Below are 23384 nucleotides of genomic sequence, written 5' to 3'. Positions count from 1 at the left end.
GCTATGCATACCTTCAGCCTCTGGTTTTCAGGAGAGGGGGGGAAAAAAACCAACCGAGAACAGCTGAGTGCTGCCTGCAGTCAGAGGAGAGGGGAAAAAAAAAAAGCCGAGAACAGCCGAGTGCTGGCGGCGGGGGGGGGAAGCGGAGTGCAGCGTCCCGACCGAAGATCGATCGGGACGCGGGACAAATAACTAAATATCGGGACGGTCCCGATTTTATTGGGACATCTGGTCACCCTAGTCCAGTATGGCCTACCGGCAAGAACGGGTACACAGCTGACCATTCTGGCAGGGGGCAGCTTCCCCAGGCCAGCAATTTAAAAGGGCCCGTGGCTCCGGGCAGCAGCCAGAGCCCCGGGGTGGCGGCGGCGGTGGCCGGGAGGCCCGGGGCTATGGCAGCGATTTAAAGGGCCCAGGGCTCCTGGCAGCAGCCGCAGTTACCACTACCATGGGCTCTGCTGATGATTTAAAGGGCCCGGGGCTCCCAGCCGCTGCTGCCGGAGCCCTTTAAAACACTGCCAGATTTAAATTGCTATTTAAAGGCCCCGGGGATTTAAAGCCCCCACCCCTTCCGGTTGAGGCCCCACCCCTTCTGGTTGAGGCCCCACCCCCTGCTCAGGACCCCGGCCCTGCATACCGGTAAGTCCTTTAAGTTATTTTCACCCCTGCCTCCAGAGGAATATCTTGATTACAGCTTTGCACTGACACAGTTATGCTCGTGGCCGTGAAGTTTATAGCTTTGCTCATATCTGGAAGAGACATTTCGGCAATTGTTGCCAAGAAGCATTTCCTGAAGGATGTTGGAGTCCTCTTCCTCACTAGCCAAAGACACTGAGAGAATGTGTAGGACAAAGTGGTATGTAGTTCTTCTTTCCTTGCTCACCCCCAAATTACTGACCAGAGGGCACTTAACTCAGCAATCCATCTTTTTCTTTTGCTAATGACATTTTACAAATTGCTTTCCCACAAGATCCTTAAATACAGAGAGCAGCTTTATCCCTGGTTATAAATGCTAAAGCAAGGAGAGGAACAAATGGGAACGAGGTAGCTGAGAAACAATAGTTCACTATTAGACTGGTATGAGCAGTTACATTTCCCCCATAATATATTTCAAGAATAATTTCTTACATTTTTGTTTTACTTAATGTATATTTTTAATAGCAGTGATGGAGCAAGACTCATCTAACAGGTTTCTTAAGGGAATGGAATCCTTAGGTACTTGCTCTGACTTTTCTGAGACAAAGTTCAATAGTCAACACGCATGAAGCTTTGTCACTATCTGCAGAATATCAAGAAAAGCAGGGTTTCAGGGTGCTCCTATCTCCTTTTTCCATAGCTTGTTGGCTGTTATCTGCTGCCAGTGTACTGTCTTGAAGTCACACTTGTTAAGCTTATGGCTCTGTTGCAGAAAGGACCATTTCTGTCCCAATCTTGAAAGTTTTTTTCCTACATAAGCTTCAATTCTCATCTTGTTTTAAAAAACAAAGCAAAAACCACACACACAACCTCCCCCAAAAACCAAACATCCAGCCAAGGGGAAAAAAACACCCCCTACTAGAAATTGCATTGCTACCCACCTGTAAAACAAAGTAGGTAAGCTTCCACTGGCCTGTTCACCTTGAGGATACTCAATCTTGTCAGTTCTCTCAGTAGCTGAGGAGTTGAGGATGGCTTCTCTACTGGCCCAATTGAGTTACGAAAGTTGGTATATTTTAGTGTTGTCTGTCTTCAGAAATGATTTTAATAGAAAGAAACTACCTTTAGCATCAAGGTGATTCCTCTTCAGATTCCAATAGTTGTTTAGAAGGTCAAATTTAAAGCTTAAATTGTCAGCACTTTATTCCAAAAATAGTCTTATTTACAAAATAACCACCAATATTATTACAAAATCATACTGTCTCTCACACACCAATGTTAATACTATTCAGAAATGTGCATCTCGGATGACATCTTTGATTATAGGAATTCATTGACAAGGCAGTCAACAAAAAGTCAGTCTTGTCTCCAACAGCATTTGAAATGCAATGAGTCATAAGGCTTTTTGATCATTGAAGGACACAATAAACAGGGCATGCTATGTGTATTTCAGTTCCTGCTTTTTTAACAATCAAAATTGCATTTCTGAAAAATTACATTCACAGTTGTCTTTGAGGCAGTAGTGACAGAAACAGTGTCGCAGGAAATGAGCATAAAGACCACTTGTTTTTTTGGCTCAAGTGTGTTATAAATATGCTGAAATCTTCTTTATCTACACCTGACAATTCATGTGTGTAAAAATACGGTACAGTGCAATAGGGTGTCTGATTGCTGCTGTGGAAGTATGTGTCAAATGTGTGTGTGGGGGAAATAATTCAGAAATTCAAATCCAAAAGAGATTTCAATTCTGATTTTCTAATGGGTAAAACTCCTTCCTTATTTTATACTGTTGCATTCTCCACTTTCACCAGATTCCAGCCTGTCAATGTGGTGACTAACACGATAATGTCTCTGACTATTTTCGCCTAAACCTGTCCGCCACAAGTCAACACTGTCAATTATATCTTGCTCTGTAGAAAGCTGCTCTTAGGAAAGACTAGAATCCCTACGTCAGCAGGAGATGGAGGCCGAAGGGGTGATGCTCTCAGTCTATAGGAGGGTACAGTTCTTACCATAGTATCTGCATCCAATCAAGAAGAAACACTTATTAACCACGGAGGTTTCTTGCTTTGGGTATTGAGCAAGTGTTCATTTTGTAACTGCACAGTATTGCAGAAGAGGGTGAGGGGCTTGTGGCACTTTGGGGTTTCACCCAGACCAAAAAGGGGTTCTCTTGCCACATGCCCTGTAACCCTGGGTACCTTTAGGCTGTGCAGCTTTGGCTGAAAGCCCTGACACCAGCAGTATACTCACAGCACAGTGGTCTTGCCCTGCGCTTCCACCAGCCCAGTTACTCCTTGCAGGGCATCCCCAGCAACCCTTCTGGACCCAAAGTGCCCCAAAACATTCTCACTTGCAGCATCCAGTCCTCTTACTAGACACTCACAGAGATGCCTCCAAAGAGCCAGTACAAACAACTTGTTAGCCCTCTGTGATTGAGCAGTAAAAGGGACTTGCCGCTGCAGGGGAGATGGTTTTGGGGAGACTAGTGTCTGGAAGGTTATTGGAGTCATCCTGCAAGGAATAAGTGGGCTGGTCAGTGCTCAGGGTGAGACCATTGTGCTGTGGGCATACTGCTGGTGTCAGGGCTCTCAAGCAAAGCTGCACAGCCTAAGACACCCAAGGTTACAGGGCAGGGGCTGACAGAACCCCTCACTGGTCTGGGTGAACCCCCAAAGCATCACAGGACTGAACAGAGCTAGGAGGTAAGATCTGCTAATGAAGGAATGGGATGGAATCACTCCATACATACAGAAATTGAAGGAATGTCTGATATCTTAAACTTTCAAATAAAATATTAAGTACAAATATCTCTCTGCTTCACATGGTGTAAGAGTTAAACCAAAACCTTTTTACTCAGTCCATTTGCTGTACCAATTGCTTATGCTGACCTTTTTGTCTAAAGTAGGTGTCTGCTCTTCAACTTCAACCTCATCTTTCTTCTTTCACAGCTGCATGTACCCCTTTTTTAACTAACCTGAAATGGCATTGTTCTGACTCTTCTATTGCTCTGATTGCTCCAGTGCTAATCCTGTTCTTATCTCTGCTTACTGTGTTCTTGGGGTATTTGCGGGCAGCCGTCGGAGTACAGCTGCTACCTTGGCTCCGGATCTCGGGCATCTTCTAGAGCCAGCTCTGCTCGGGCAAGTCCAGTGGTGAGCACATATCTTTTCTCTTTTTCTCTTCCTCTGTTTCAACTGCTTCATTCCTGTGTTTCCCAAGGCTTCTTTATACTTGTGCAGAAAGAGTGGTGCACCACTGCGTGGTGTCAGACAACTAGTCAACTGCAAGTTTAATTAAATCTATAATACAATATTGATCATAACTAAGAATCAGTGAGCAGGATCAGAAAATACAAAGGAACAGTGTGAACCGTAGCGAAATCCTCTAACCAAATAAATATTAAGTTTTGGAGAAGCATCCCCAGACACAACCATACCCAATCTAAGATGTGCTCTTCCATCAGTTAGCCATCCCCACATGCACACATTCCTTTCCCAATGTCCTCCAAATTCTATGATGACGGTCTTGCCGAGCAGGTTCCATCTTCACATCTTGCAGTTTTCAGGTTTTCTTCAGGGTCAGAGGTGCACAGTACGCTCTGACAGGCCTCGTAGCAGGGGAAGCTCCAGATAGCACAGAACTCAAAACTGCAACAGCCAGAGTTTACTAGACTTGGAGACTGCAACAATTATGTCAACAGGATAATGGTACTTGTTAGTTACCGAAGGTATTGGGGCTGGCTCAAAATTTACCCTGCCTCCACTAGCAGGGTAATAAATACCTGGCTGCTGCCACAGCCCCGCAGTTTAATGGAATAAATAAATAGTGTAATAATTTTGTAACTTAATCAAACTTCTTTCAATTTAACTACCTGAAACATAACTTCCCTCCCTCTCCTGCATCTTTTAGACTTTTTTCTGACCTGCTCGTGGTGCATTTTTTCCCCGGTGGTGGTTTCAGTCTTCCCTATTTCCTCCTTTTATCTCCTACCTCCTTGTATATCTATCTTTCCCTGTGTTGTTCTCTACCTCTTTCCAAATATTTGGCTCTTGCTTCCCCCAAGATCTTTTAATACCATATTTTTTTAACTTGTCCAATCTGTCTCCCGCCCCTTTTCTGCCCACCTAATCTTTTGTATGTTCCCAGACACCCAAGAGCCGGAAGATTAGCCCTACTAGCAAAGACTGCTATTAAAGATGAGGGGGAGGGAATGCACTGTACAATAGCAATACCCTTGTACAGTATGGACTCCACTCTTGCTTGGAATAGAGGATGCTGGGATTACTGCCAAAGTGCTGTCCTTGAACCTTGCTTGGTGAGTCCATAATTCTTATTAGCAGTCCGGCCAGTAAATGTCATTTTACTAGACAAAAATATCATACAGAGGTTTTGGACCTTACTTGAAGAGACATTTAATTATTTCAGAATTTCAGACAACTTGTATACCAGAAAAAAACCTCTCCTTTAAGCAATGTTACTCCTTAGCTAACTGCAGAATTCTATAGTCCTTAGCACCAGGTTACCTATTAAACATGCCTAGAATGTGGAATTTTAAAGAGAGCTATTCGGGCTTCCGCAGAAAATGACAGGATCATTTGAATAAGTTTCACTTGTACCTTCTGTGCCTGTGTCTTTTGTATCATCTAATGCCGAAAAAACTGTCTCAACAAAATAACCATGCCACAAAACCCTGTGTCTTTATCAAGTTAGTATAAAATATAAGAAGAGATGGGTGTCTTTGTATAGGTAAAAACTGATATTTACTGTGAGTTGTTAGCAATATGTGGACTGTGAATTTGGAGTGGCTATGCTGATATGGATTTCCCTTTCTCTTGATGTGTACTGTAGTCATGCCTCGCATTCTCCCTGCTTATTTGTCTTTTATCTCCATTTGGAAAATGTTTGGTATATGCTTCCTGTGGGTATCCTGTGCTTTCCCATTGTTTCTTGATCATGCTGCTGTTTATAAGTTCTGTTCTTAATTATTGAGATGGAAGAGAATTGTGTTTTCAGTCTACAGTACTTACATTAAATATGCATAAACCTACTGAGTAAAGAAAAGACATAAATTACGAGTATGTAGCCTTTCTTAAAGAGTAAGGGCATAACTTAGTAAGTCATCTCTTGATCTGTTAGATAAGATGTAAAATTAAATTTTTAGAAATCCTTTTTTAAACCTGATAAACCCATACGAAATCAGGGAAACTGGCTCCTAGAATGGACAATTGCATAGAGATTTTCACCTCCCAGCTAACCCACGTTGTAGTGACCAGAGTTAACATCTGATAGCTGTGTTTACACAGGTTTAAATGAGATGAGTTGATGATTTGAGTCCAGTTGCTGCTGAACAGCTGAGTATGTTGCAAAAGCTGTTGCTACAGTTGGCACTTAGTGATTGTGACGGTGCACCCCATAAGTCTTTATGGAAAGATGCTTATGAATAACCTTTACATAGATATGTTACATGGCATATGTAGCATAAAACATATTCCAGTTAGGTCATATATATATTCATAAGCATATTTCCATAAAGCCTTATGGGGTGCACCGCCACAGTGTTGTCTGCAGAAAGGCTAGGCATTGAACACCATTTAATTCCTAGAAATGCTGCCACAGGGTTAAACTTGAGGTATGTTGGTAGAGCATTTTGAGCAAGCTTGTACTGCCAGTGCTGTATACGTTATGTGGATAAAGATAGAACTTCAGTTTCCAGAGACGTCAATCTAGCATCTTCCTTGCAACTAACCAAACAAAAAAATCATCCACAGGCAGAGAATACGAGGGACCCCAGACACCAGTGCCTGAGGCCCCCACAATGGTAGGGAAATACACTCCAATAATTCTGGCAAGTGACCCACACCCACATGCTGCATAGTGAACTAGATTATAGCAAAATTCAGTTTATAGTGGAGTAAGTCTTGAATTTTTCCAGTGATTTTCAAAGGGCTATGAGTCTGCTTGACTGAAGCATCACTTCCCATTTTCTAAAGTTTAACACCAGTGTAATTATGCTAATTCCCTTAGAATCAATCATTATTATCTGCCAGATACATGCTGCAGCATTTCCCCTTAGGGAGTGAAGATGTGGGCTTTTAGGAGGAGTAGGAAGATGACATGAATGAACACCCACTTTTAGTAGACATCCCCAGTCATAATAAACTCCACCCTGAGTGTATGCTTCTCCTAGGTGAGGAGCTGAAACTTGAATGTTGTTTTAGGCCTTCCCTTGGGAGATAGTTTTAGAAAATACTTACACCTCCTGTTTCTTTTTGTAAAATACCCAGATAACAGGATAAGTTTGGGGCTTGTTAACTTTGATTATTCCTTTTGAAAATAAAACAAATAAAATCTGGTACCAGTTAATTCTTGTAAAGGTCACCAGTGAATGTGGTTCCCAGTTTGGAAGCCTGTGTATTGATGAGATATAGATATGAGAGTGAGTGATAATATGAATAACAAATAAGAATACTTTGAGGGTCAACGTAATGAGGGTCTACTTTATATGCTACACTACCATTGTGGGAACCGAAAATCACAGATGTCTCTGACCTGTCAGAGGCAGACATCAAGACTGCACTGCTGAAGATGGCACCTGGAAAAGCAGCAGGTCCAGACGAAGTCATGGTGGAAAATATCAAAGCCTTGAGAGAGTTTCGTGTATGCTGGCTCAGGTGAGTCTTGTGTGCAGTTTGGAAAGAGAAGACACTCCCAAGAGGATGGAAAAAGTCCATATTGGTACCAATATACAAACAAAATGGTGACACATACATTCAAAGTAATAAGGAATTACATTGCTGTCCCATTGTATGAAGATGTTAGAATCATAGTTGTGTTTGTCCAACAGTGGAGCCCATTTTAGGAAAGGAGCAGTTTGCTTTTAGAAAAAGAAGAGGGACAACAGAATGATGTCATCAGGAGTGAAACCAAGGTCTTCAATATCAAAAAGAAGCTGTAAGAGAAGAGGCTGAAATGGTATGGGTGTGTACAAAGGATGGATGAAGGGGAGCTTGTTAGGGAGATGCTTGAGATTAAAGTACATGGGCGAAGAACAACAGGATGGCCAAGAAAATGGTGGATGGACTGTGTATGGTAGGATGGAGTGGATACATAGCAAGCATTGGACAAGCAAGCCAGGAAAAGACTGATGTGGTGATGCAACCCCAGCTACATGGGAAAAGGAGAAGAAGGTCGGGACGGGGGGGTATAATGAAGCAGTCCCACTTCACACCAATAGATGTCTGAACTCAAAACTTCAGGGGCTTCCTCCCAGGAGAAAGAGACAGATCCTTTGTAGGTATAAATTGGGAGGGGTTTGAGTTACTTCAATGATGCAGAAAATGAAGTGGAATTCCACGGAAACAGCTGACTTCAGGTCCGATAGTGTGAACAAGTTTAAGTGTACTCAAGTCAAGTGAGCCAATATACTGCACAATAAATGAGCCAAATTTGAAGTGTCAGTGAGAAGACGGCTGGTACATAAACCACTGTGCCACTCAATCTGCTGTTCTTAAATATGCAATCTAAGGATGTTTCAAAGTGAGCTGGAGTTTGGGGAACAGTCTATATTGTCTTTTACATGGCTTTCTGATATCCTGCATGTACCCTAGATTATGTTAAACAAAGGTTTTCCCAAAATATAGTTAGCAGCAGCTTGACTTCAGGAACGTTGTTCATTCTTATTTCTTACACACAATGGCTTCCATCCCAGAAGGATGCCAAAGCAGTTTAGAAATAACAGTAAACATAGAAGAACACTATTGAAAAGCAACAGAGTATGAGTGAAGGTGTATAGCACATGACACAACAGTGCCTAGAAGGTAAACTTTTGATGGACACGACCCCACTTTATTTTACAGAAGGGATCAGTGGAGCTTAATGTCCACGCAAGACTTTGATGTTTAAGATCCCTTCCTTAAGAAGTTCCACTCACTAAAGTCCATAGAATTCAGTTGATGTAACTATGATATGGCACTTTTCTGTAAAGGTGCTCTGTTTGTTGTTAGCTTGCCAGAGGGGTTACTTATTAACATGTAAACCTGGTTTTGAAAGACTTTCTTTCATTAGGTAGTGATAGTCTTCAGGAGTTTGTTTTTTGGTTCTCGCGTTTGGTTCAAACAGGAGTAGAGCTGCCCTGGTATGAAGTTTGGTAACATTGTACGAAACTCTGTACAGAAAATTTCCCCATAAATAACTATGTATTTGACTCAGGGTGATTGACTTTCTGACATATGTATCAGCATGAAACAGGACTAAATGTAGGCTTGTATGATCTCAGCCCAATAATGATTATTTTAAAATTGTACTATTAAAAATAAAAACATTTTTAGTTTGAAAATGTATTACTGAAAAATCCAGTCTTTCAGGGGGGGTTTTGTTTGTTTTTTTATCTTGAGGAGTTACTGAGAAATGGATCTCTGGAAAAAAGATCTTTGGAGGTAATTTCCTAATGCTTTAAAAACAAACCTTGCATCATAAAGTTCAGGGTACAGATGCCCCCCAGGTTACGCAAACCCGACTTATGCAAATCTGCACCTACGGGAAAAGTTCCGTAAGCTAGAAATAGTTGGGTTTTTGTTGCTGTTTTTGTTTGGTTTTTTTGCATAATTGTCGGGTATACGTTTCCAACTTACGCAAAATTCGAGTTACGCAAGGTGTTCTGGAACGGAACGCTTGCGTAAGTCGGGGAGCGTCTGTATTTCTGATTTTTTTTTAAATGATATGGTGAGGATTTTCAGCGCACAGCTAACATACTGCAGCCATTAACCTGAGAGTAAATATTGGCATTTTTAAACAAGTACTTAATGGCATAATAGTATATAATGGTTCTGAAGGATCTGTGGAGTTTTTACAATGCATATAATATATCAATAACATTTTTAAGTCCCATTGAAAGCTGGATTTCAACCCTCCAGGAAAATTAGAATGAATAGGGACACTAAGGTACTTAAACAGTTAAGGAGAAGTCCAGGTATTGTGAGAAAAATAATAAATATGTAAGTTGGCAGCATTAAAATTAGCTTGGTTTTCCCATCCTTACAGATGTATGTATTCAAGTCAGCACACAACCGTACCTATTTCCTACCCTGGCTAATTGTGCTGAGAGAGAAACAAAACACAACTAAATGGTATTAAGTTTTCACAATGTATGTTTTGAAGGAATGGAGTGCCCTTGAAAGATACTGATTTCTCAAATTAAAGATTGGAAAATGTCCCTCAAACTCATAACCTTTTCTCACTACTCCATTTCTCCACCCAGCTCCTTTTTGCAAAAAGCTACAGTAGCTGCACCTGCAAGCAATTGTGCAGGGCTAAATCTGCATTCTCAAGTCTTAGTGCTGTGAAGTTTTTAATATGCATGCATGTGTTGGGAATATAGTTGGTAATATTAAAATGATATACATAAAATTATAATTAATTTCTTTATTTGCATGTGTGTGTAGTTAAACTGAAGTGATAAGATTATGGTACTTAGTCAAGTTTGCTGATTGCAAGTTGATCTGGTGCTCAGTTAATCCCTTCCATCATGTGACTGCCGCTTTATTTCCCACTCCTGTCTCGGTGTGTATGTACAATAACTACATGCTAATATAACAATAAACTGCATAGTTTCTGTATAAATACAGATCTTCAGGATAATGCTGGCAGATTTCACTTTCCATAAATCTTCAGTAATTAAGAAAAAATTGGAGGTAAATCCTGATCATGTAGATTAGTCTTTCAAATGCTGAGAAAAGAGGAGAGTGTCACTGTATGCTATTAAGTCTGGAAATTTCAAAATGTTCAGACTTTTTAATCACTAAGAGGAGCTAGTAGTTTGAAAGATACTACTTTGAAACCAATTTCGTTATTCTCTGAATCCGTGTTAAAAGATTTCTCAGAGCTAAAAAGAGGACAACATGTTTGGAATTCAAAGGCATATTTTGTTAGCCGGACACAACAGGTAATCTGTGCTAGGGTTACCATATTTCAATACTGCAAAAAGAGGACACTCCACGGGGCCCGGGCCCTGGCCCTGCCCCAACTCCGCCCCTGGCCCCACCCTAACTCCGCCCCCTCCCCTGAGCACCCCGCATTCCCCCTCCTCCTTCCTGCCCCCGGCTGCTGCTGCGCTGGGGAAGTTGCTTCGGCCCCCGCTGCGGTGGAGAGCGGCGGGAACCAGGAAAGTTGGAGCCCGGGAGGAGGCGGTCCCCTTACCATGCCTCCCTATTTTCCCGGACATGTCCGGCTTTTTGGAAATTCCTCCCGGACGGGGATTTGAGGACCAAAAAGCTGGACATGTCTGGGAAAATCCAGACGTATGGTAACCCTACCCCAGAGCCTCCTCCCGCCCACCCACCGGACCCCCCCCCCCCCCCAGGCCTCACCCCAGAGCTGCCTCCCGCCCGCCGGACCCCCCTGGCCTTGCCCCAGAGCCGCCTTCCTCCCGCCCGCCCCACCCCCCAGGCCTCGCCCCAGAGCCGCCTCCTGCCCGCCCACCGGACCCCCCTAGGCCTCGCTCCAGAGCCGCCTCCCGTCTGCCCGCCGGACCCCCCCAGGCCTCCCCCCAGAGCCACCCGCTCTCCACAGGGCCCATCCTCAGCCTTCTCCTGCCTCAGTGCCCCCTCTCCTGAGAGCCTGCCCTCCGCAGCCCCCCCACTCTCCACAGCCCCTGCCTCAGAGCCCCCCACCCCCTCCCATAGCCCCCACCTTCCACAGCACCCCTACCTCTGTCCTCCCCTTCACCTCCCTCCATAACCCCTACCCTTCATTTCCCCACCTCCTCCCATAGCCCAACCCCTCCACAGCCCCCCACTCTCCACAGCCCCTGCCTCAGAGCCCCCCACCCCCTCCCATAGCCCCCTACCCTCAGAGTCCCCCACCCTTCACCTCCCTGAGGGGAGCCTCCACCCCGCTCCCGGCTGGACCTGGCGAGGCTGCGGCAGCTCAGGCTGCGGGAGGCGCTGCAGCGCGGGCCCTTCCCGGGTGGGGGAGCTCGGGCTCCCAGGAGCCGCCGCTGCCGCGCACCGAGAAACTTTCCCCTGTACCAGGACCTGTCCCCGGGCAGCGGCTCCGCCGGGGGAGGCAGCCCCGACTGCACGGACTGCTGGCGGGGGGGATCCTTGCACGGCCGGGAAGAAGGGGGGAGACTGAGGCTCTGCCAGAGCCGCGGGGGATGCTCGGAGGAGGGAGAAGCGGCCGCGGGTCCCCCGCACCAGCAGCTGGCTGCAGAGACGCCACCGCTCCTAGCCGTGGGGCGCAGGGTTGCAGCAGCACGGGGGGGTTGCAATCCGCAGGCTGAGCGAGCTGACACACCAAGAGGAGAGGGGGCAGTGGGTAGGGTTATCATACATGCGTATTTTCCGGACATTTTTATATATTTAAAAAATCCTCCCGGACGGCAATTAACAACTAAAAAGCCGGACATGTCCGGGGAAATACGGACGTATGGTAACCCTAATCTGTGCTATGTTCCTTTTCCCATTTCTTGGAGACATTCAGAAGGGTGGGGACCAATGGTCAGTTTTTTTTGTAGCCTATGAGGGGCTGTACTAGATTGGCATCACAATATTTTCATTATAAGCCATGTCTTTGAAAATGCAAGTGTGGTTAGGAGAATGTGCAGGCCTTGTTGTAACAAACCAACATAGTAATTCTTTGGCAGAGCTGCAACTAACACCTTTAATGATGAACAGAATACAAGTGATAACAGAAGTAGATTTAATTCTAAGCAAATTTATTAATTGTTTGATACTTTGCCCTCAATTTTCACAGCTTTCATCCAATCCAGTCTTCCCATTCAATTTTAAAATTTTACTGGTATATCAAAGCTGACAGCTATAGCCAGTGAAGAGTGACAGATCTGTTTGTGCTTCAGCTTGTCTGGAGTGGAGATCTGCTGCAGTGCTGACTTGCATTCCAGAAATTCCTGATATGTTTGTTTAACTAAGAAGGATTGATTTAACAGTCTTTCCTTATCTAAGTTAGTTACAAAGAATCCTGAAGAAACACCTAATCCTCACCTGACAAAGTTCAAAGGTTTTCTTGCTAGTAAGTAACCTTTAAAAGTTCTGTGCTGATTCCTACAGCAAGGTAGACTTTGACTATTATTGAAATGCACAAGACCTTAATATGGCCCTGTGTGTGCCCATAGAACTTACCTCTTTTAGACTGTACTTTTAAGGAGTAGCGTTTGATTACATCAGTCACTGTTTCCCAATGAGGCAGGAAGGAACACTACATTCTGATTATTAAAATTAGTAATAAAAATTATTTCCTCAGTGTTAAGGTAGGTTTATAATTCCTTGTATCTAATCACTGTCCATCTCTCATTCAGCATTAGATAGTGTGTTCTGTCCATCTCAGAGGTGGTGCTGTTTCAACCTTTCTTGATTATGAGTTTGAGACTGCCCTCTGGTGCTGGATTTATAGAGCAGAAAAGGTCAACACAACTGTGAAATTGTACCAATGGTGAGCTCACTCCACTAAGAACCAAATACTCTACTAGTTTTAGAATAGAAAATGTGATCTCAGATTTCATTCATGTCACAACAAACAGAAAATAAGACTTTGCTTTTTATGGGGAAAATGATCTAATCACATGTCACTGAAACGAAGCTGAGGAGCAATTCAATGATACATGCACACACTGGCTGTGGACTTTTTAGTACCTGATGCCATACAACATAAGGTCCTCTGTCAAAATTTATAAGCATACGTGGTCTAGTTTAAGAGGCTGGTGTCTGGGAGTTCTGGATTAAAGGCCTGACTCTTCTACTGATTTACTTTGACCTTGAAGTCACTTAACTTCGTTGTTCCTGTTTATTTGTCGCAGACTGGGGATAATATGAACCTGCTTCATGGGGGTATTGAGGTCTATTCAGTAAATGTTTGTAAAACACTTGAAGAGCTTCATAGAATCATAAAATATTAGGGTTGGAAGGGACCTTAGGAGGTCATCTAGTCCGACACTCTGCTCAAAACAGGACTAATTCCCAGACAGATTTTTACCCCATTTCCCTAAATGGCCCCCTCAAGGATTGAACTCACAACCCTGGAGGTCTAGCAGGCCAATGCTCAAACCACTGAGCTATCCCCCCCTTCCACTATATTAGTGCACAATGGTGATGCTGGCACTGGATATGTGTAGAGGCAAGACATTTGAAGGGTTAATATCAAATATTTGCTAGTTAAGTGGAAAGAATAAGGGAAATAAGTTTCAAATGTATTAAAAACTGCAGTAGTTCATTACTGTTTATGAAAAATAGGCAATACAGCTATGCCTAGTGACACCAACACTTCCATATATGGACTTGTAGAATTATTCTGCTCCTGCTTGGCTTCCAGCTGCATTCAGCCCTCTGATAGTGCTGACACTTTTGTAAAATGGCTCTGCTTTTATTCTGAAAAATAACCTTCAAAAGAGGCTGAACTCTGATCCCTTTGTGATGTGCTTATTTTACAAAGAACAGCTTGTACCCCTTGCCAAATTACAATGCTGCACATAGGAATTTTCCTGAAAATGACTCTACGTACGCCTTCCTTCTCCTTCTCTCTTGCATAACCCCCCATGAAATGATGGGCATTCAGGTGGTGGTCTGTTAGTAGAGATGAGTATTATACATTATTAAAACATATAGATTTTGATTTATTTCAATAGAGTCCTACAATAAAAAGCTTTTACATTTTTATTAGATGTATTCCTATTTATATTACTTTCTTGGCAAGTACTTTATTCTTTCATTTTTTCTGTAGCATGTATTTATTAGCTATTATTTTTACAGTAAAAAGTATGGTGAGCAGTTCGGAGGCAGTTAGGTTGTTCTCCATCGGTTTGCTTGTGTGATAGCATTCTTTGTTGCACAGAAACTTGGAAGTTCAGCATTGTTTGGTAAGAACTTTGTGTAACCTCAAAGAAAAACAAACCTTCTTTCCTGAACTTTCACTGTTTACAGTTTCCACTTGGTTCAAATGTTAAGGGCCTTTTACCATGCTGATGTCTGTTCTTAACTAACTGGGGATAGCTGACGGCATTTCTACACTACAGACTTCTGCCAATGCAAGTTACGTCAGCATAAAAGCTGCTGCAGTTAATATATTGCTTGTGCGCGTCCTCCTCATGTCAGCACTGCAAGAACTCACCAGGAGTGTGGTGCACCATGGGTAGGTATCCCAGTATGCAACCCAGTGCCACCATTCAGGGCACTGTCTTTTGGGAAGTTTTGGCAATGCATGATGGGGCAGAAACGAGTCGTGCAGGAGTGACTGGGACTGCAGAGTCAGGTTCCCATTATGGCTCCATTTTCTGCAAGAGATGGTGAATTTAGCTGAAATCTTACTTCTGAGGGTAACAAAGGCACAGAGAGCACAGCTGTTGCTGGCGTCTCAAAGCCACCCAGACCTGTATGCTGCTAGCCTGTTGACTGCAATGGTGCCTGCTGAAGTTATTGCTGACTGGCACAGGAAGGTGTCCTACCACGGAGGAAGAAATAAGGCTGCCATCCCTAGAAACTTTTGGGAGAGGATTGCAATATATGTCCATGGAAATTTGACTAAGATTTTTGAAGAGGATTCAAGGGACACCCCTGTGTACATAAAATGCTCCATATGGGCCCTCCTGCTAATTCTGCAGGGCAATGAAAAACCGAGAGCAACTCTACATCTTTATTGTACCCACTGCCTCTTCTAGTACAAGTAAATTAATGAAAAGTCAGTAGCTGTGTCCTGCTAAGTTGGGGGGAGGTATCAGTACATCATTGTAATGGGAAATACAATCACACATTTACCTGAGGTTCCTTCTCCTGCATCAGGCTTCCCTGTGCTCAGCTACTGGCACTGATTGGACGGCAGTGGAATCTCAAACAGCTCATGGAATAGCTGGACCCCCCAGTCGCAGGACCCCCCACTCTCCTCCTCACTGTTCACACCAGGGGCCTTGGAGTATCCACAGTGGTGTGTAGGGTGGCGGTGGGGTGTTCACCAAATATGACATGCAGTTCTTTGTAAAAGCAGGAGGTCTGCGGCTCAGCACCAGATTGATTGCCGGCCACCCTGGTCTTTTGGTATGCCTGCTGCAGTTCCTTTACTTTCACACGGCACTGCTGCTGATCCCTGTCACACCCCTCTCCTGCATCTCCTGTACAATCTGCTCATAGATGTCCATGTTTCTGTGGCCAGTCCATAGCTGTGCTTGCATAGCCTCTTCTCTCTACAGGCCCCGGAGATAAAATACCTCCTGTCTGCTCCGGGCAGGAACATGTCTGGAGTGTGTAGCCAACATGGCTGGTGGGGCAGTTGCACACAACAGTGGAAAGCTGCTAGGTGTACTTGCCAAGATGGGACAATCAGGAAAAGGCATTTCAAAAATTTGTGGGGTTTTAATGGGTGTGGGGGACTTCTGGTCTCTGTCACCCTGGAGAGTGGAGTTGACAACCGTGACCAGAGCAGTCAGTATCGGGCATTGTGGGATAGCTGCTGGAGGACTGTTAGGGTTGATAAAGGTAATGCAATGTCTACATTCGTGCTGTGTCAACTTCAGTGCATGGACCATTGCCATGCTCAATGCCACTTGGCGAGGTGCTGTTACTTGTGCATAATGAAGAACCTACATTGGTGGGAGGCAAATTTAAGTGTAGACTTATGCACAATTAGGTCAACACAGGGAGGCCTACGTCACTCTATTATCGTGTAGACCAGGCCTTAGGTTGGAGCTTAAAATGGCCCTAAAGGGATCCCTCAAAGGACCTACTATTCTCCTTAAACTACCTTATAAAACTCACCTGGAGAGCCATCAGGTCTTGGAATTTTAGTACTTGCCATGCTTGGTGTTGCCTCTAAGATTTCTTCTTCTATTATCTACAGTTTCTTTATCAATTTCATGTATTTTTGGCAAGCCTGCTACTTCCAGATATTTTTGAATCACTTCAGAGCTTGGTGTAAGTGAAGTAGAGTGGGTTTATAATAAGCAGCAAAAGTAGCACACATCACTAGGGTGTGTATCTGTTGCTGACTGTTAATTGGTGGCGTAATGGTTGCTTTTGAATCACTATAAGTTTAAGACAGTAACTTACCACTTTTATTTCCTGTTTCATAAAACATTGGTTTTATATATCTAAGGGCTTCTTCAGTGGCATGTGTCATCAACAAATTTAGTTTCCCACTAATATTAGTTAACTATTTATATACTATTTTGAACCTGGGGTTTTATGAATCTCTCCTGATTTTAATTTTTCTTAATCTCCTTTTTCAATTGAGAGGTTCTGCTTATCAGCTGACCCTAAAAACTTCTCCAAATGCCTCCCACAGAAGATATCTCTTTGTTCAATACTTTCAAATGATATAAATATAATGTCCTCTTTAATTGTTGTTGTCCAGTTTTTGTCCTGGAGAAGCTTAACTCATTGTCCATAAATCATCTTTGAGATCCACCCCAACCATGCAGTATAACTTCTAATGGGGTTATTTGACTATGCCAGTTTCTATAGATCTTGTCTGCTTCATTAAAGATTTAGAAACAAGCATTTCATAGAATCATAGAAGATTAGGGTTGGAAGAGACCTCAGGAGGTCATCTAGTCCAACCCCCTGCTCAAAGCAGGACCAGCACCAACTAAATCATCCCAGCCAGGGCTTTGTCAAGCCGGGCCTTAAAAGATGGAAATTCCACCACCTCCCTAGGTAACCCATTCCAGTGCTTCACCACCTTCCTAGTGAAATAGTTTTTCCTAATATCCAACCTAGACCTCCCCGACTGCAATTTGAGACCATTGCTCCTTGTTCAGTCACCTGCCACCATTGAGAACAGCCGAGCTCCATCCTCTTTGGAACCCCCCTTCAGGTAGTTGAAGGCTGCTATCTCATCCCCCCCACTCTTCTCTTCTGCAGACTAAATAAGCCCAGTTCCCTCAGCCTCTCCTCATAAGTCATGTTCCCCAGCCCCCTACTCATTTTCGTTGCCCTCTGCTGGACTCTCTCCAATTTGTCCACATCCTTTCTGTGTGTGTGTGTGGGGGGGGGGCGCGTGGGTGTGGCAAAACTGGACGCAATACTCCGGATGTGGCCTTACCAGAGCCGAATAGAGGGGAATAATCACTTCCCTCGATCTGCTGGCAGTGCTCCTACTAATGCAGCCCAATATGCTGTTAGCTTTCTTGGCAACAAGGGCACACTACTGACTGATGTCCAGTTTCTCAACCACTGTAATCCCCAGGTCCTTTTCTGCAGAACTGCTGATTAGCCAGTCGGTCCCCAGCCTGTAGCGGTGCATGGGATTCTTCTGTCCTAAGTGCAGGACTCTGCACTTGTCCTTGCTGAACCTCGTCAGATTTCTTTTGGCCCAATCCTCCAATTTGTCTAGGTCACTCTGGACCCTATCCTTCCCCCCCAGTTTAGTGTCATCTGTGAACTTGCTGAGGGTGCAATCCATCCCATCATCCAGATCTCTGGTTACCTGAGATGGAATAGTTGGTACAGAAAGGTTAATGCTACACCTATTTCTTTATCTATTTTTTCTTTCCTATCAGATTTGTCCCAGTAAGAAATTGGTCTACAGTTGAAGGCTTTTTCAAGTAGGATTTACCCTTCCCAAAGTGTTGCAGTATTTTAAAGAAATGTTTTTAAAATGTGCTTTGCTTTTGACTTGGATCCTAGACTGTGCTGTTTAATAAAATAAACCATCCTTCATTCTTAAAATGATCATTAATCTGAAAATGCCCGTGTTTAGCAAATATGCCTTTGGCAGAAGCAAAAAAGTCATATTGAAACCAATTCTTTCCTGCCACAATCTGATCCTCCTGAAAATGAGTTTCTTGAAGTGAAATAATCTGAGTGGTTTTTTTAGTTCTACCAGACCTCTTTTCCTTTTAATGACATTACTTAGCCCTTTGACATTCAGAAATGATACCTTAAAGGGAAAGACACTGATAACTCGTTAGCTTATCCAAAACTTGAAGGTTGTATGTTTCTTTGGCTGTTTGAAGGCATGAACCATTGTATGGCAAATGTTTCATTTCTAATTATGTTGTATTCATAATTGTGTGCCTGAGTGGGCTTGATTTCTGCTTGTAAACTTCCGTAGCTAATTCCTTTATTAATCCTCTTACCACCTTCCCAGCCCCCCCCCCCCCCGTATTCCCCTTCCTTTACATCCAAAAATAAAATACCAAAATAGCATTTATATCAGTCCTCAAATGACTGACTTGCTGAGCCCAAAATAGAGATGGACAGAATTTTATTTGGAATGCTCTGTTCCATTTTTTTCAAATAAGGTCAATGTTCCATTTCAGCCTTTTCGGAAAAGAACCTTTTGATTTTTTTTAAGTTATTTTTTTAGTTCCATTTTATATTATATATAACATTTTAAAAGGTGAAATTGGAACAAGATGTTTTGATATTACCAGGATGAAATACTTTTACCCAAAGCAAAACTTCTTGAATTTAGTTTCATGGGTATTTTTTTTGTTGTGTTTTGGAACTGAAATTTCAAATTTGCGTTTTTTCCCTGCCCAACTCTTACCCTAAACCACTGTACTCTCCCCTTGAACACTTGGACTACTTCTCTTTGCAATCCAAGGGAGGTACATTCTCTGCCAATGGGACTTCAACCCTTGCCCTTAGGGATAGATTACCACCTGATCATTTGCACTACATTGGGAGGATTTACATAGATCCCAAGGGCCCCTCCTTGTGCCTATCTATTTTCCCCAGTCTCCTCCATGTGTGAGAGACACTCTAAATATTTGATTTTCTATTTGTAATATAAAGAACACAGCTACAACAAAGTTCTGGCCACCCCAAGACCACCTTCTGGTTAATCTCATTCATCTTTCATCTTTTCTTTTTCTACCCCCCTTTTCAGCAGTTTATTATAGTTTAGTTTCTAATCTGGAGCATGCTCTTGGGTGGCTGAGATTTGGATATGGATTTCTATTCCAAGTGATTTATATGTGGCCTATACAGCTGTCTAATTTCTGAATGATTTGAAATTATTTGAAATATGGCTTTCTTGATTAAGGTAAAAAGAACTTATATAACACATGAGCAGTCCTAACAGAAAAATTCACAAGCTTCTCTTTATCAGTTAGAAGAATACCCCATCTTAAAATGTATGGTACACCAAGGAAGGCTTGAGGTGTGATCCAGACTGCTTCCTCCCCCAAATGCCATTGCAGTGCTATGTATTGTGGTTGCTCTTTGAGCAGAATATCTTGCCAGTGAACCTTCTTCCTCAGATCCCTAGCAGACCTAGGTTTAAAAGCAAACAGCCTGCCTTATTTTGTCTTCCCTTTGTCCAATATTATCCAATTATTGCTTCTAAATAATCTCTCTTTTGTTTGCAGGTTGAAGAAAGGCCAGAAAAAGACTTTGAGAAGGTAAGAAAGTTGACATGAATTATATTGATCATAACACATATCTTACCACTTTTCCATATGTTAAACTTGCATTAAATTTACACAAATTTTGAATAAAATCCAGGGCAGGATATGGCTTCATATAGTAAGAACATAAGAATGACCATACTGGATCAGACCAGCGGTCCATTTAGCCATGATCCTGTCTTCTGGCAGTGGCCGGTACCAGATGCTTCAGAGGGAATTAATAGAACTGGGGCAATTATCTAGTGATCCAAACCCCTGTCGTACATTCCCAGCTTCTGGCAGTCAGAGGCTATGGGACACCCAAAGCATGGGGTTGTGACCTTGACCCTTTTGGCTAATCGCCATTGATGGACTTATCCTCCATGAACTTATCTAATTCTTTTTGAGCCCTGTTATGGTTTTGGCCTTCACAACATCCCCTGGCAATGAGTTCCATAAGTTGACTGTATGTTTTGTGAAGAAGTACTTCCTTATATTTGTGTTAAACCTGCTGTCTGTTAATTTCATTGGGTGACCCTTAGTTCTTGTGTTATGTGAAGCAGTAAATTATTCACTTTCACTTTCTCCACTCCATTCATGATGTTATAGTCCTCTATCATATCCCCCCTTAGCTGTCTCTTTACCAAGCTGACAAGTGCCAGTCTTTTAAATCTTTTATATGGAAGGTGTTCTATGCCCTTAATCATATTTGTTGCCCTTCTCTGTACCTTTTCCAATTCTTATGTATCTTTTTTGAGATGGGGGTGACCAGAACTGCACTCAGTATTTGTGTGGACATGCCATGGATTTATATAGTGGCATAATGATATTTTCTGTCTTGTTATCTATCCTTTTCCTAATGGTTCCTAACATTCTGTTAGCTTTTTTGATTGCCACTGCACATTGAGTGGATATTTTCAGAAAACTATCCATGACAACGCCAAGATCTTTCTTGAGTGGTAACAGCTACTTTGGATCCCATCATTTTGTAGGAATAGTTGGGATTGTTTTCCAATGCGTGTTACTTTGCATTTATCAACACTGATTTTCATCTGCCATTTTGTTCTCGGTTGCCCAGTTTTGTGAGATTCCTTTGTAACTCTTTGCTGTCTGCTTTGGACTTCACTATCTTAAGTAGTTTTGTCTTGTCTGCTGGGACTGCCAACATGAGTGCCAATTATATAATTTTGGTGGTGTTGGACACCTGTCTACTGTGAATTGGACTGAACTAAAGGCACAGACTTGCTTCTCATAGCTCACCAATTAGCTATCTGATGGTAACTTCTGTCAGTCACTTCCAACCTGTCCCAAATTTGAACTGATGACCTCAAGGTAAAGGTTTCTGTCTCCATCAGTAGCCATACTATAAATGATCTGAAAAATCTCAGGACATAAAATTTGTTCAACAGAAGGTCTTTTGTGACCCACTGATGCACAGCATGTCTACTGATGATCCATTTGCTATAAATTAAAACAACTTTCTTTGTTCCAAAGAGATCATTGTGGTCATTCTGATTGGTATGCATATAAAAAGGCAGATCACATTCTCAAAATATTTACGTGCATTCATTTTTGGGTTTAAAAAGGATTATTTCATAACCCATCTTATTTTAACTGTGTATGTATGGTTCTAGGGAGCTCGTACTGTGTCAAGCTTATCAGCAGCTACACTAGCCTCTCTGGGTGGAACTTCCTCCCGGAGAGGCAGTGGGGACACCTCCATCTCCGTTGATACTGAGGCATCCATTAGAGAAATTAAGGTAAGAAGTCTTTGTAAGTAACATGTATTGGTAGGAACTGTCTCTTGCTAGAGGAGTCATTCCAGTCAGAATGTATTTATCCATGTCTTGAAGTTTTCCACTAAGTTTGACCTAGTAAGCAGTGGAATTATTTAAAAGCATAGCTTTATATTTTTCCATCAGTATGTGTGAGAAATTACACATGCAAATCAGTATTGGCAGGAGTGACCAAAAACACCTCATTCATCTAAAGACTTGGCCCTCCTGAAGTCTAAATGTGGGCAGTAACCGTGGTCTGTTTTATGCAGAGTTGTGTAGCCATTTTGGCCCCAGGATATTAGAGAGACAAGGTAGGTGAGGTACTATTTTTTTATTGGACCAACTTCTGTTGGTGAGAGAGACAAGCTTTCACAGAGCTCTTCTTCGGGTGATCTGAAGAAGAGCTCTATGTAAGTTCAAAAGCTTGTCTCTCTCACCAACAGAAGTTGGTCCAATAAAAGATATTACTATGGTCTGTTTTGTATTTTCATTTTATTGGTTGGTTAAAAAAAAACTTATTTTTTGGAAAAATGGTGCATAGCTGTTCTAAAAAGAGATGCTGTAGCACAACTGGAAGTTATGGGCTCGATGTAGGAGGACTTGGGTGAAACACTATGGCCGGTGTTATGCAGGAGATCAGACTAGATGATCGGAATAGTTCCATCTGGTATTAAAAACTATAAAAGTGGAAAACAAACCGAGTCCCTTTCTCTCTCTCTCCCCCCTTGGTCACCCCCAAATTATAATATTTTACTTCTTTTGCAGTTCTAGCATCAGGAGGTGACCAAGGGGGGGGGGGAGAGGGAGAGAGAGAGAGATTGTGTAAAGCTTTAATTGGGCTCATAATTAAAATGAATGTCTTTATTCCATTTGCCAGTGGTATTTCCCACACTTCCTAGGGTGTCTTCTTGGTGCTCATGTTCCCACTTTTCTCTGAAACTTATCATAGAGTGATGTAGCTGTGAGCACCTCACGTGCATTAATAAATTTATCTTCACAACACCGCTGTTGGGTGCTAGTAGAGAAATATCATTCCCATTTTACAGATAGGGAACTGAGGCAGAACGAGAGAGAGAGGGGGACTTGCCCAAAGTCATACAACCTGTGGCAGAGCTGAAAACGGAATTCAGAGCTCCTGAGTCACAATCTAGTTCCTTAACCACAAGACCATCATTGTTCTAGAAACATCCCATTTTCCCAGTCAAAATGATTAGGACAGGAATATACATCTGTCCAAGACAGATGATTGTGTGAAAGGCCTATACATCTTTTTATAATGAAGTTTAGAAAACTCAAACTAGAGTAGAAACGTGTCTGTAAATGGGAATTTTGAACACCGGCTTCTCACTCAGCTGTGATTACTGCCCATTAGTTTTCTTGACATCATTCACTTTTTTTGCCATTTCCCAGGATATCAATGAGTTAAAGAACCAGATTCAGGATGTAGAAGGCAAATACATGCAGGGATTGAAAGAAATGAAGGTACTGGTTTATTGCAGACTGAACATGTGATATTAACATCAGCTAAACTTTCAGAGAGGCCCAGTGAGAGACAGAACTCGAATTTAACCTGCATGCTTTTATGCTGAAGTGTGAATTAACTAAAAGCATTTCATCAGTGAGGAAAACATGCTACC

The 23384-nt window shown here is 42.7% G+C and overlaps 1 protein-coding gene across 1 annotated transcript in view; it reads left to right on the top strand.

Annotated features, from left to right (window-relative positions):
- Positions 1–23384, top strand: part of LRRFIP1 (LRR binding FLII interacting protein 1) — a 177944-nt gene that overhangs the window by 129108 nt on the left and 25452 nt on the right. The window contains exons 11-14 of the mRNA XM_065413159.1: positions 3714–3791; positions 19952–19984; positions 21604–21729; positions 23158–23229. Of these exons, the coding sequence (XP_065269231.1) occupies positions 3714–3791; positions 19952–19984; positions 21604–21729; positions 23158–23229 (309 nt within the window). The remainder of the gene's footprint in view (positions 1–3713; positions 3792–19951; positions 19985–21603; positions 21730–23157; positions 23230–23384) is intronic.

Source organism: Emys orbicularis, chromosome 11, assembly GCF_028017835.1.
Source record: "Emys orbicularis isolate rEmyOrb1 chromosome 11, rEmyOrb1.hap1, whole genome shotgun sequence".
Lineage (NCBI taxonomy): Eukaryota > Metazoa > Chordata > Testudines > Emydidae > Emys > Emys orbicularis.
The sequence above is the reverse complement of the archived record's forward strand: the minus strand, read 5'-3'. Positions and strand labels throughout refer to the sequence as shown.